This window comes from Salmo trutta, unplaced genomic scaffold, assembly GCF_901001165.1.
Source record: "Salmo trutta unplaced genomic scaffold, fSalTru1.1, whole genome shotgun sequence".
NCBI lineage: Eukaryota > Metazoa > Chordata > Actinopteri > Salmoniformes > Salmonidae > Salmo > Salmo trutta.
This window is the reverse complement of record NW_021822782.1, coordinates 111475-125844: the sequence shown is the minus strand read 5'-3', so window position 1 is coordinate 125844 and position 14370 is coordinate 111475. Positions and strand designations below refer to the sequence as shown.

The window sequence follows — 14370 nt, the reverse complement described above, 5'->3', positions numbered from 1 at the left end:
AGGCTGGTATGGCCGTAAACGCTAAACAATCTCTTGGTACAACATATATAGTCAAAGTGAGTCTGATAAACAGACATTGCATTTTGCAGCAGGAAGCTGCATTTTGTCAATTCATCATTAAATGCTTACTACAAGGCAGTGTTGCTGATGAAATAGTGTAAGAGCACACCCTCGTGGACAAAAAGCTTACAGCACCTGGTATTCCCAGGCGGTCTCCCATCCAAGTACTAACCAGGCCCGACCCTGCTTAGCTTCCGAGATCAGGCGTACCCAGGCTGGTATGGCCGTAAACGATAAACAATCTCTTGGTACAACATATATAGTCAAAGTGAGTCTGATAAACAGACATTGCATTTTGCAGCAGGAAGCTGCATTTAGTCAATTCATCATTAAATGCTTACTACAAGGCAGTGTTGCTGATGAAATAGTGTCAGAGCACACCCTCGTGGACAAAAAGCTTACAGCACCTGGTATTCCCAGGCGGTCTCCCATCCAAGTACTAACCAGGCCCGACCCTGCTTAGCTTCCGAGATCAGACGAGATCGGGAGTACCTTTTTTTTATTTATTTTTTTATATTTTATTATGAGAAACAGACAATTTTACATCGCTTCAATCATAATTAAAGGTTGAACAATTCACCCTTTACAAAATCAGAAAGAAAATACAATCAATTAACAATTAAATCCAATTAATAATTGAACAAAAGTTTTCCATTTGATGAAAGTCGAATAAATGTACTCCCCCACACAAATTGTTTTTCAAAGTTGCATCCACCATATCTATGTATTATCTCTATATTTTTCTCCAACATACTCTTAAAAAGTACCTCCACACTCACACATTTTCCTTCATAATGACCCAAGTTCCTTCTTAATCTTACAGCATATCGAGCATGACTTAAAACATAATTAACCAAATTAAAGTTCAAAAATTTACTTTTCCCATTTATACCAAAAAGAAAAAATCTCCTCCATTCCACCCCATTAAAAATCTCCTCCCCCCAATGTTTTACTAAAAGCTCCTTTAAAAATTCATGAAACCCTCTTAATCTACTACATTCAATTAAAAAGTGTATAAAGTTTTCCACCCCTATATGACAAATGTCACATTCTCTCTTAATATTTCTGTTGATTTGATGTAGAACCACATTAGTAAAAATCCTATTATGTTTCATTTTAAAATCATTATCTTCACATTCTATGGAATTCCATTTCACATTAACATTCTTCCATATTGATTTCACATCCAAATCTACAAAAACCTCCGACCACACTTTCTCTGAAGCAGGAACTTTTATCTCTTTTAAAATACATTTACTATAGACTGTTTTAACTTTCAAGCCTGACAAATCATGTTTCACTCCATTATTTTCATAAAATATATCCGGTAAACCCCTGGCTCTCTTAACCACCTCTGTATTTATTAAAACCACCCACTCCTCCGGAATACACCCCAAAATTCTCTTATACATATTTTCTACTGTAGTTTTGCTTTTTTCATCATCTACCTCAATAACATTGTCATAAATAGCGTGTACCGGTAGAAACCCCGGAATGACCTCATATAGAATATCACCAATCTGTCTCATCCCAGCTCTCATAAAATATTTACAATACAACATTGCATTATTATACTTGATCTTTGGATTCAAAAAGATTGGCTGGTTTAAAATATTTTCCAAAATGTTACATTCATAGGAAATGTGTGGTAAAAACTGTCCCCAAGCCTCAAAAACTTCCTTATAAAACAAAGGTATTTTTCCCAACATTTCTTGTTTTACACACATTAATAAACCATTATCCCCGATCCTCCCAACCTCCTGCAAATACTCTGTAAAAAACTTTTTCCACCCGTAATCTAATTCTCCATATAAATACTTCCGAACCATTTTCACTCTTATCGCTATTTTCCTCACCTTTAGATCCACTAACTCCAAACCCCCCTCCTCATAACCTGCAATCAATGTTTTAAAAGAAATTTTCACCCCCTTCCCATCCCATAAAAATTATACTAAAATATTATTCATTTCAGTTAAAACCCATTCTGGCACATCTAAGACATTCATGACGTGTACAAAAATTGACATCAGTAAAGAATTTATAACAATAACCTTCCCCTTTAATTTTAAAAACCTCCCCTTCCACATATTTACAACCTTCCTGACTTTATTTATGACCCCACTCCATGTCAAATCCCTAGCTTCCTTTCCTTTTAAGCCTATAAAAACTCCTAACACCTTAAAATAATCTTTGACCTCTTTAAAAGGAAAATTCCCTTCATTTACTTTCCCAATATACATTACAACAGACTTTTCCATATTAACTTTTGCTCCTGATGCTCTTCCATATACTTTAAAACCTTCTATTACCCTTTTTACACTATCCTCATCTCTAACTGTTATAGTTGTGTCATCTGCATATTGGTGAATCAAACTTGAACCCTTCTGTGGAGTCTGTACACAATTGATAAAATTATCCTTCTTAAGAAAAGCCGCTAAAGGTTCAGCTGATAAAACATAAAGTAAAGCAGATAAAGGACATCCCTGTCTCACAGATCTCTCCAGGGTAAAAGAATCAGTTAAAACCCCATTACATTTCACCCTACTTTTTGCATTTCTATATAATAATTTAATCCACCTTATTATTTTATTACCAAAACCAAATCTTTCCAAGGCCCTAAACATAAAATCATGTTCTACCCTATCAAAAGCCTTATTTAAATCTATGCTTAAAACAATACCTCCTATCTTATCCCCATTCATTTTGTGTATCATGTCTCTAATTGTATTAATTGTGTCAGCTATATCTCTCCCAGGAACACTATAATTCTGTGTTGGTGCAATAATATCATGTAAAACTCTCTTCATCCTATTCGCTAAGATTTTGGCTAAAATCTTGTAATCCACATTTAATAAACTAATAGGCCTATAATTCTCCAATTTCACCTTACTCCCTTTGTTTTTATATAAAATAGTTATCATTCCTGTCACCATTGATTCTGATACACAATCCTTCTCCTCCATATAGTGATAAACCTCCAATAAAATAGGTGCTAAAAGACTTTCATAAATTTTATAAAACTCTGCAATGATACCATCTACTCCAGGGCTCTTATTCACCTGTAAACCCTTTATCGCATCCGTAACTTAATTTACTGTAATCTTCCCATCACACATCAACTTATCCTCTCTATTAATTTTCACCTCCACACTACCTAAGATCTCCTGTACACACCCCTCATCCACCTCCCCTTTCTTAAATAAGTCCTTGTAAAAATTCTACACTGTCTCTAAAATCTCTACATAATCATCTACTACTTCACCCTTTACATTTTCAATCTGTCTAAGATATGTTCTTCTTTGAGTACTCTTCTCTAATCCAAGAAAAAAGGAAGTGCATTTCTCCCCCTCCAGAAAATACTTTGCTCTGCTTCTTATAATAGCCCCCTTACACTTATCCATGTCATATTTACTCAATTTTGCTTTCAACTCTAAAAACTTTTCTATATTATAATTAGGTTCCCTGTCACACTTCCCCATTTCTTCATCCAATTTAGCTCTCAACTCATTTTCTTTTCTTTTCATCCTGCCTCTCTTTTTCCTTGCATATCTTATACTAAACACTTTTATTTTCTCCTTAACCTTGTCCCACCATAAACACTTATCCTTTCCTTTTTGCTTATCCTCCATTTCACATGTTATTAACGATTTAAGTTGTTTACAATAATCCTCATCCCCCAAATAACCCGCATTCATACACCATATACCACCCCCTGTTCTTTCCTTGTCTAAACCCACCGAGAAACTTAAACATGCATGATCACTGAAAGTTGTAAAAACATACTTAACATCTTTCATAAAATCCCTAAAACTTTCTTTAACTAAAATCAAATCTATTCTAGTTTGTTTTAATTCCCCTAATACCACCTGCCTTCTCGAAAATTCTCGTTTATCGGGATTGTCATCTCTCCATATGTCAATAAGTTTTTTCTCAAACATAATTTTCCTTAAAACCCCTCTAGATGCATCATTTCTAAAAGCTGCTCCCCTTGTCATATCCAATCTGTCCAATTTCACATTAAAATCCCCCAAGACAATACAATTTCCCACACTCCATCGTCCCACTTCAATAAATAAAACCTTGCGCTCTATTTCGTTATTTGGCGCATAAACATTTATAATTCTAAACTTCATATCCATATACTCAAAATCTAAAACTAAAATCCTCCCATTATTATCATCATATATCTGTACCACTTTGTCCACCACATCCTTTCTCACTAAAATAGCAACCCCACTAGAATTCCCTCTACCATTATTAACAAAAATAAAATCCCTCCATATTTGTTTTACTTTCAATACACAATCATTGTCCCAATGCGTCTCTTGTAGACATAAGATATCCACATTTTCCATTTGCACTATATTTTGAAATTTATCCATTGTCCTTAACCCATTTACATTCAAGGACACAAAATTTACCATTTCAAAAAATAATAAAATGAAAAAGTATACCTTCATTGTCCTCTACCTTTTGTCCTGTTTCTTTCCTCCTCCATCCTTCTTCTCTCCCCCCGTCGCTTTCCTCTTCCTGTATATTTCCCTTATTCTTTCTACCTTTTCCCCATCGTCCGTATCAGATATCTCCTCCAAGTCCATATCGTCCAACCAACTCAACTTATTTCCTCCCACATCCGTTGTGCTCCCCGTATCTCTCTCCGTCTCTGGTACTGTCGTCAAAATCAAACTTCCCTCCATATCTTCACCCCCCGAGGTACTCGCAAGGGCTGAGCTTTCCCCCAAAATCTGTGCGTCCCCAGTGCCTCCACCCAGCTCGATCTCTCCCTCCTCCTGGAAACTCCCTCTTCTCATCTCTGAACCCATGCTGCTCCCTGTTTCGTCCGTCTTCTGCTCCATCTTCTCCATCTCTCCACCTTCCTCCACATTCTCTTTCCCATCCTCTTCTTCTCCTCGCGGTGTTTCATCAGCTTCCATAAAGAGGTCCTGGCTCTCCTCCTCATTTGCAACCTCTCCACAGTTGCACTCGTCAGTTCTCTTCCGACATCCTGCGCAAACTGCCCTATCTCTCGCTCCAGCACATTCCCTCGCATAGTGTCCCTGGTTTCCGCACTTAAAACATCTAAAGTCAGGGCAGTCCTTTAAAATATGTCCAGGTTGAATACACAAGCGGCACACCCTAACCTGCTTGTCATGTATCACCCTGAAATATTCACCACCCTCCAGTGTCTCAAACTTAGTGGAATACGGCAAAGACTGCACGGTGTCGGTGAACTTCACCTTACAGTATCTCGTCCCATCTACGATTTCCGTCCCCGGCCAAACTCTCCTTCTGATTTCAGACACGGCCGCTACACCCCAGCTCCGCAATTTGTCTAGTATAGCTCCGTCCTCGATATAGACTGGCAAATTCATGAACGAGACTATGAGTTCGTTTGCCATCACGTCTCTTGCCATTACCTTCGTATTCTTGATCTTGAACCCATTCATTAAACGCTCTTTTCCTTTTGCATCCTGCATCGTGACTTCATATTTCCTTTCTCCTTTAATTCTGCACCCCACCAACTCTCCGCACACATCTTTAATTGATCTTAGTAATTCCATCATCGTTATCTTGTCTTCTCCCATCAATTCCACCGCCACCGTTCGTTCCTTGCCGTATTTTAAGCCACCTTCAGGTCCAAATGTTGTCCTTTGCGCATTGCCTTTGTCTTTACCCGTTCCATTATTCGTTGCCATGTTGTCCGTCATTAAGAAATCAGAAAAGTCTCAAAAACTCACCCCCAAGCAGCAGAACTGCAAGGGGGGGGAAAAAACTCACTAAACTTAAACTTATTTGAATTCAAAATCAGATATTGTCCGTCAATAAACTAATAATATCAAACAAATATCTCTCGAGCAAACACTCACTTACAGCGTAATTACCTGCAGCTGTCTTACTCACCGGAAGGGCGTATTCAGGCTGGTATGGCCGTAAACGATAAACAATCTCTTGGTACAACATATATAGTCAAAGTGAGTCTGATAAACAGACATTGCATTTTCACCAATTAGATAAGCAGCTTGAACTTTGTGTCACTGAAAAACTAGAAGAAATTACAAACACTGTAGCCATCACTTTTTAGCACAGGTAGTTGGATAAAATACAGACTTTATTTCCTTTCATCATTTGAACAGGGCAAGGGAGCACAAAGCACACACAAGCTGCATTGAGCAACAATATTCTTATTTGTCTTATAAATACAAGGCAGATGCTAACTGACAACACAAGGAACTTTGATCCTATTAAAAAGGCAGGAAGCTGCATTTAGTCAATTCATCATTAAATGCTTACTACAAGGCAGTGTTGCATATGAAATAGTGCAAGAGCACACCATCGTGGACAAAATGCTCACAGCACCTGGTATTCCCAGGCGGTCTCCCATCCAAATACTAACCAGGCCCGACCATACTTAGCTTCCGAGATCAGACGAGATCGGGAGTACTCAGGCTGGTATGGCCGTAAGAGATAAACAATCTCTTGGTACAACATATATAGTCAAAGTGAGTCTGATAAACAGACATTGCATTTTCACCAATTCGATAAGCAGCTTGAACTTTGTGTCACTGAAAAACTAGAAGAAATTACAAACACTGTAGCCATCACTTTTTAGCACAGGTAGTTGGATAAAATACAACATTTATTTCCTTTCATCATTTGAACAGGGCAAGGGAGCACAAAGCACACACAAGCTGCATTGAGCAACAATATTCTTATTTGTCTTATAAATACAAGGCAGATGCTAACTGACAACACAAGGAACTTTGATCCTATTAAAAAGGCAGGAAGCTGCATTTAGTCAATTCATCATTAAATGCTTACTACAAGGCAGTGTAGCTGATGAAATAGTGCAAGAGCACACCCTCGTGGACAAAATGCTCACAGCACCTGGTATTCCCAAGCGGTCTCCCATCCAAATACTAACCAGGCCCGACCATACTTAGCTTCCGAGATCAGGAGTACTCAGGCTGGTATGGCCATAAGAGATAAACAATCTCTTGTTACAACATATATAGTCACAGTGAGTCTGATAAACAGACATTGCATTTTCACCAATTCGATAAGCAGCTTGAACTTTGTGTCACTGAAAAACAAGAAGAAATTACAAACACTGTAGCCATCACTTTTTAGCACAGGTAGTTGGATAAAATACAAACTTTATTTCCTTTCATCATTTGAACAGGGCAAGGGAGCACAAAGCACACACAAGCTGCATTCAGCAACAATATTCTTATTTGTCTTATAAATACAAGGCAGATGCTAACTGACAACACAAGGAACTTTGATCCTATTAAAAATGCAGGAAAGACTAGCCCATAGAAGCTGCATTTAGTCAATTCATCATTAAATGCTTACTACAAGGCAGTGTTGCTGATGAAATAGTGCAAGAGCACACCATCGTGGACAAAATGCTCACAGCACCTGGTATTCCCAGGCGGTCTCCCATCCAAATACTAACCAGGCCCGACCATACTTAGCTTCCGAGATCAGATGAGATCGGGAGTACTCAGGCTGGTATGGCCGTCAGAGATAAACAATCTCTTGGTACAACATATATAGTCAAAGTGAGTCTGATAAACAGACATTGCATTTTCACCAATTCGATAAGCAGCTTGAACTTTGTGTCACTGAAAAACTAGAAGAAATTACAAACACTGTAGCCATCACTTTTTAGCACAGGTAGTTGGATAAAATACAAACTTTATTTCCTTTCATCATTTGAACAGGGCAAGGGAGCACAAAGCACACACAAGCTGCATTGAGCAGCAATATTCTTATTTGTCTTATAAATACAAGGCAGATGCTAACTGACAACACAAGGAACTTTGATCCTATTAAAAATGCAGGAAAGACTAGCCCATAGAAGCTGCATTTAGTCAATTCATCATTAAATGCTTACTACAAGGCAGTGTTGCTGATGTAATAGTGCAAGAGCACACCATCGTGGACAAAACGCTCACAGCACCTGGTATTCCCAGGCGGTCTCCCATCCAAATACTAACCAGGCCCGACCATACTTAGCTTCCGAGATCAGACAAGATCGGGAGTACTCAGGCTGGTATGGCCGTAAGAGATAAACAATCTCTTGGTACAACATATATAGTCAAAGTGAGTCTGATAAACAGACATTGCATTTTCACCAATTCGATAAGCAGCTTGAACTTTGTGTCACTGAAAAAGTAGATGAAACTACAAACACTGTAGCCATCACTTTTTAGCACAGGTAGTTGGATAAAATACAAACTTTATTTCCTTTCATCATTTGAACAGGGCAAGGGAGCACAAAGCACACACAAGCTGCATTCAGCAACAATATTCTTATTTGTCTTATAAATACAAGGCAGATGCTAACTGACAACACAAGGAACTTTGATCCTATTAAAAAGGCAGGAAGCTGCATTTAGTCAATTCATCATTAAATGCTTACTACAAGGCAGTGTTGCTGATGAAATAGTGCAAGAGCACACCATCGTGGACAAAATGCTTACAGCACCTGGTATTCCCAGGCGGTCTCCCATCCAAGTACTAACCAGGCCCGACCCTGCTTAGCTTCCGAGATCAGACGAGATCGGGCGTACCCAGGCTGGTATGGCCGTAAGCGATAAACAATCTCTTGGTACAACATATATAGTCAAAGTGAGTCTGATAAACAGACATTGCATTTTCACCAATTCGATAAGCAGCTTGAACTTTGTGTCACTGAAAAACTAGAAGAAATTACAAACACTGTAGCCATCACTTTTTAGCACAGGTAGTTGGATAAAATACAAACTTTATTTCCTTTCATCATTTGAACAGGGCAAGGGAGCACAAAGCACACACAAGCTGCATTGAGCAACAATATTCTTATTTGTCTTATAAATACAAGGCAGATGCTAACTGACAACACAAGGAACTTTGATCCTATTAAAAAGGCAGGAAGCTGCATTTAGTCAATTCATCATTAAATGCTTACTACAAGGCAGTGTAGCTGATGAAATAGTGCAAGAGCACACCCTCGTGGACAAAATGCTCACAGCACCTGGTATTCCCAGGCGGTCTCCCATCCAAATACTAACCAGGCCCGACCATACTTAGCTTCCGAGATCAGGAGTACTCAGGCTGGTATGGGCGTAAGAGATAAACAATCTCTTGGTACAACATATATAGTCAAAGTGAGTCTGATAAACAGACATTGCATTTTCACCAATTCGATAAGCAGCTTGAACTTTGTGTCACTGAAAAACTAGAAGAAATTACAAACACTGTAGCCATCACTTTTTAGCACAGGTAGTTGGATAAAATACAAACTTTATTTCCTTTCATCATTTGAACAGGGCAAGGGAGCACAAAGCACACACAAGCTGCATTGAGCAACAATATTCTTATTTGTCTTATAAATACAAGGCAGATGCTAACTGACAACACAAGGAACTTTGATCCTATTAAAAATGCAGGAAAGACTAGCCCATAGAAGCTGCATTTAGTCAATTCATCATTAAATGCTTACTACAAGGCAGTGTTGCTGATGAAATAGTGCAAGAGCACACCATCGTGGACAAAACGCTCACAGCACCTGGTATTCCCAGGCGGTCTCCCATCCAAATACTAACCAGGCCCGACCATACTTAGTTTCCGAGATCAGACAAGATCGGGAGTACTCAGGCTGGTATGGCCGTAAGAGATAAACAATCTCTTGGTACAACATATATAGTCAAAGTGAGTCTGATAAACAGACATTGCATTTTCACCAATTCGATAAGCAGCTTGAACTTTGTGTCACTGAAAAAGTAGATGAAACTACAAACACTGTAGCCATCACTTTTTAGCACAGGTAGTTGGATAAAATACAAACTTTATTTCCTTTCATCATTTGAACAGGGCAAGGGAGCACAAAGCACACACAAGCTGCATTCAGCAACAATATTCTTATTTGTCTTATAAATACAAGGCAGATGCTAACTGACAACACAAGGAACTTTGATCCTATTAAAATGGCAGGAAGCTGCATTTAGTCAATTCATCATTAAATGCTTACTACAAGGCAGTGTAGCTGATGAAATAGTGCAAGAGCACACCCTCGTGGACAAAATGCTTACAGCACCTGGTATTCCCAGGCGGTCTCCCTTCCAAGTACTAACCAGGCCCGACCCTGCTTAGCTTCCGAGATCAGACGAGATCGGGCGTACCCAGGCTGGTATGGCCGTAAGCGATAAACAATCTCTTGGTACAACATATATAGTCAAAGTGAGTCTGATAAACAGACATTGCATTTTCACCAATTCGATAAGCAGCTTGAACTTTGTGTCACTGAAAAACTAGAAGAAATTACAAACACTGTAGCCATCACTTTTTAGCACAGGTAGTTGGATAAAATACAAACTTTATTTCCTTTCATCATTTGAACAGGGCAAGGGAGCACAAAGCACACACAAGCTGCATTGAGCAACAATATTCTTATTTGTCTTATAAATACAAGGCAGATGCTAACTGACAACACAAGGAACTTTGATCCTATTAAAAAGGCAGGAAGCTGCATTTAGTCAATTCATCATTAAATGCTTACTACAAGGCAGTGTTGCTGATGAAATAGTGCAAGAGCACACCATCGTGGACAAAATGCTTACAGCACCTGGTATTCCCAGGCGGTCTCCCATCCAAGTACTAACCAGGCCCGACCCTGCTTAGCTTCCGAGATCAGACGAGATCGGGCGTACCCAGGCTGGTATGGCCGTAAGTGACAAAAAATCTCTTGGTACAACATATATAGTCAAAGTGAGTCTGATAAACAGACATTGCATTTTCACCAATTCGATAAGCAGCTTGAACTTTGTGTCACTGAAAAAGTAGATGAAACTACAAACACTGTAGCCATCACTTTTTAGCACAGGTAGTTGGATAAAATACAAACTTTATTTCCTTTCATCATTTGAACAGGGCAAGGGAGCACAAAGCACACACAAGCTGCATTGAGCAACAATATTCTTATTTGTCTTATAAATACAAGGCAGATGCTAACTGACAACACAAGGAACTTTGATCCTATTAAAAAGGCAGGAAGCTGCATTTAGTCAATTCATCATTAAATGCTTACTACAAGGCAGTGTAGCTGATGAAATAGTGCAAGAGCACACCCTCGTGGACAAAATGCTTACAGCACATGGTATTCCCAGGCTGTCTCCCATCCAAGTACTAACCAGGCCCGACCTTGCTTAGCTTCCGAGATCAGACGAGATCAGGCGTAGCCAGGCTGGTATGGCCATAAACGATAAAAAATCTCTTGGTACAACATATATAGTCAAAGTGAGTCTGATAAACAGACATTGCATTTTGCAGCAGGAAGCTGCATTTTGTCAATTCATCATTAAATGCTTACTACAAGGCAGTGTTGCTGATGAAATAGTGTAAGAGCACACCCTCGTGGACAAGAAGCTTACAGCACCTAGTATTCCCAGGCGGTCTCCCATCCAAGTACTAACCAGGCCCGAACCTGCTTAGCTTCCGAGATCAGACGAGATCGGGAGTACCTTTTTTTTTTTTATTATAAAAATCTTATTTTACAATTTTTCAATTCAATATGCAAAACCTTCAATCAACACAAGACTAAACATCGGTAGGCATCCAATTTACCCACTATCAAATAAAACCAAACAAAATAAAAATTCCAAACCAACTTCATACAAACATTACATACAAGACTAAGATAAAACAAATTCCATGAAATTAGAGAGGTTAAAAGCAACCCCTTATCAAATAAAAACTAAGAAATTCTCAAAAACAATTATTTTAAAATGATTGATGATATCTCTCCAAAACTTTGCACATCAAAACCCATACACCAAACCTCCATCCTCCCCCACAGCAATGAATCCACAATCCTTAACAAACACACTTTCAAAATCCTTCTGCCTAGACCTATGCATCAATCCCATATCCTTCTTGACCATACCTTCAAACACCTTCCACACTGTCACCCTCTTGCCCTCAAACCTTGCCAAATTCCTCCTCGAATATACAGCATACCTTGCATGTGACAGCATAAAATTCAATAATTCAATATTCACCCCCTTCACATGCTGACACACTCCAAACAATACCAAACACCTCCAATCCACCCCTCCTATTAACTCTACTCCCCAGTACCTTTCTAGCATGTCCCTCAACCTCACATAGAACCCAGCTACCTCGACACACTCAAACATCATGTGCATCAGATTTTCATCCATAACTCTACATACGTCACACACACGAGACACTGACCTGTCTACCTGATGTAACACCACCTTGGTAAACACCCGATTGTGCCTCAACATAAAATCAAAATGTGTACATTCAAGACTGTTGAGCCTCACTACCATCTTCTCCCACAACCGCTCCACATCCAACCCTGGAAACACTTGCCTCCACACTTTCTCAGATGCAGGCGCCTTGACCTTCCTGGTAAGAAGAGCCCAGTAGAAGGCCCTCACCTTTGTAGAGGATAAGGCTTGCACAGACTCCCCACATTTCACCTGCATCTCAGGCAAAGTCTCTAATACCCCCTTACTCATGTGATTGTCCAGCAGCCTCACCCACTCCCTTGGAAAACACTCCTTTATCCTCTCATACATTCTCAACACCGTCCCTTTCCTGACATCCTCATCTACACTCCAGACAGTATCTAAGATCGCCTGATCAGGCAGGAACCCCGGCACCACCTCATACCTAAAGTCCCTCACTCTTATCATACCTGCCCTCATAAGCACCTTACTCTCCAGCATCTTTCCCTCAGATTGCAGCAATGGGTTCATAAAAACCGGTAGATTCAAAATCACCCCAATAGAGTCACACTCATAGCTAACCTGCGGTAAAAACTCTGCCCAGGCCCTGAACACCTCCTGATAAAAGGCAGGCACCTCTGCATACATGCTAGGCTTTAAACACATTAACAACCCATAATCTCCGCATCCTCCACTCCTATGCAACCAATGTCTGAAAAACTCCTTCCACCCCTGACCCTCCTCCCCGTACAAAAACTGTTTCACTCTCTTAACCCGTATGGCTTTTAACTTAACCTCCAGATCTACTAATCTCAACCCACCCCTATCATAATCTGCTATCATCACATCATGAGCAATTTTCACACCCTTCCCACCCCACAGGAACCCAGACACTACATTATTAATTTCCTTCAGAGCCCATACAGGCATGTCCAGAACCCCTAAAGTATATACACATTTTGACATCAACAGAGCATTCACCACCACCACTTTCCCCCTCAATTTTAATTTCCTTTGTTTCCAGTAATTCAAGGTCGACTTCATTTTATTAATCACCCCTGTCCAAGTAAAGTCTCTCGCCTCCAGCTCATCTACCCCAATATTCACACCCAAAATTCTCAAATGTTCTGTAACAGTCTTAAAAGGAATGTTACTTGTAGACACAACCGTATCAGAAACGCATAACATTTCAGATTTTTCAACATTCACCTTAGCCCCAGAAGCTCTCCCATACACATCAAAACACTTCATCAGACAATTCACACTCCCTCCATCCCGCACAGTACAGGTGGTATCATCAGCGTAATGATGCAGCACACTAACGCCACCCCCCGGCAGGTCTACTCCATGCACTCCTCTATCACGCTTAACAAAAGCAGCCAAAGGCTCAACTGATATGCTGTACAGCAAAGCAGACAGTGGACAACCCTGCCTAACAGACCTGCCCAGGGGAAAGGGATCAGTCAGCACACCATTACACTTAACGATACTGCTAGCTGACCCATACAAAAGCTTCACCCATTCTTTTATACGAGGCCCAAACCCAAATTTTGCCATGGTCTCTAACAGGAACCGATGCTCCACCCGATCAAAGGCTTTATTCAGATCCATACAGAGCACCACCCCACCCACATCCCCCATATGCCTCACTACATCCCGGATAGTGCAAAGGGTGTCAACTATATCCCTCCCCGGTACCCCATAGGCCTGAGTAGGTGCTATAATGCTACCCATCACCTTTTTCAACCTATTGGCCATTACCTTAGCCAGCACCTTATTGTCAGAGTTCAAAAGGGTTATCGGTCTGTAGTTCTCAAGTTTCAGTCGACTCCCCTTCCTTTTGTACACCACATTCAACACCCCCAAAGCTAATGATTCTGGGACTTCCCTCCTCTCCTCCATGCACTCAAATACACGCAGCATCAGTGGGGCTAGTATGTCACTAAACTCACGGTAAAACTCTGCAGTCAGACCATCTGAACCTGGGCTCTTATTCAAATTCAGGCCTAAGATTGCAGCTTTAACCTCTGCCAATGTAAAATCGGCATCACACATCTCCACATCATCAGTTGAC

The 14370-nt window shown here is 40.0% G+C and overlaps 1 protein-coding gene, 3 non-coding genes and 7 pseudogenes across 4 annotated transcripts; all 11 read right to left on the bottom strand.

The window, feature by feature from the left end:
• Positions 1-183: 183 nt before the first annotated feature.
• LOC115184469 (uncharacterized) lies at positions 184-292 on the bottom strand (annotated as a pseudogene).
• A 6113-nt stretch (positions 293-6405) lies between these two features.
• Positions 6406-6524, bottom strand: LOC115184460 (uncharacterized; annotated as a pseudogene).
• A 409-nt stretch (positions 6525-6933) lies between these two features.
• On the bottom strand, positions 6934-7042 carry LOC115184420 (uncharacterized; annotated as a pseudogene).
• Positions 7043-7467: 425 nt separating this feature from the next.
• Positions 7468-7586, bottom strand: LOC115184461 (uncharacterized; annotated as a pseudogene).
• A 425-nt stretch (positions 7587-8011) lies between these two features.
• On the bottom strand, positions 8012-8130 carry LOC115184471 (uncharacterized; annotated as a pseudogene).
• A 409-nt stretch (positions 8131-8539) lies between these two features.
• Positions 8540-8658, bottom strand: LOC115184408 (5S ribosomal RNA). The gene has a single exon (XR_003874355.1). It is a non-coding gene; the product is annotated as a 5S ribosomal RNA (ribosomal RNA).
• A 943-nt stretch (positions 8659-9601) lies between these two features.
• On the bottom strand, positions 9602-9720 carry LOC115184410 (uncharacterized; annotated as a pseudogene).
• Positions 9721-10129: 409 nt separating this feature from the next.
• On the bottom strand, positions 10130-10248 carry LOC115184414 (5S ribosomal RNA). Its single transcript, XR_003874356.1, has one exon. It is a non-coding gene; the product is annotated as a 5S ribosomal RNA (ribosomal RNA).
• A 409-nt stretch (positions 10249-10657) lies between these two features.
• LOC115184465 (5S ribosomal RNA) lies at positions 10658-10776 on the bottom strand. Its single transcript, XR_003874394.1, has one exon. It is a non-coding gene; the product is annotated as a 5S ribosomal RNA (ribosomal RNA).
• A 409-nt stretch (positions 10777-11185) lies between these two features.
• Positions 11186-11304, bottom strand: LOC115184409 (uncharacterized; annotated as a pseudogene).
• Positions 11305-11565: 261 nt separating this feature from the next.
• Positions 11566-13746, bottom strand: LOC115184405 (uncharacterized). The gene is made up of 2 exons (XM_029745366.1): positions 12349-13746; positions 11566-11659 (listed from the first exon to the last, which is right to left on the bottom strand). Exons 1-2 carry the CDS (start codon positions 13545-13547, stop codon positions 11641-11643), a joined length of 1218 nt encoding a protein of 405 aa, XP_029601226.1. The 5' UTR covers positions 13548-13746; the 3' UTR covers positions 11566-11640.
• Between the last annotated feature and the right edge of the window lie 624 nt (positions 13747-14370).

What these genes read in the sequence shown, in the direction of transcription:
- LOC115184405 (XM_029745366.1), bottom strand. Translation starts at nt 13,547, where the DNA reads ATGAAGTGTTTTGATGTGTATGGGAGAGCTTCTGGGGCTAAGGTGAAT.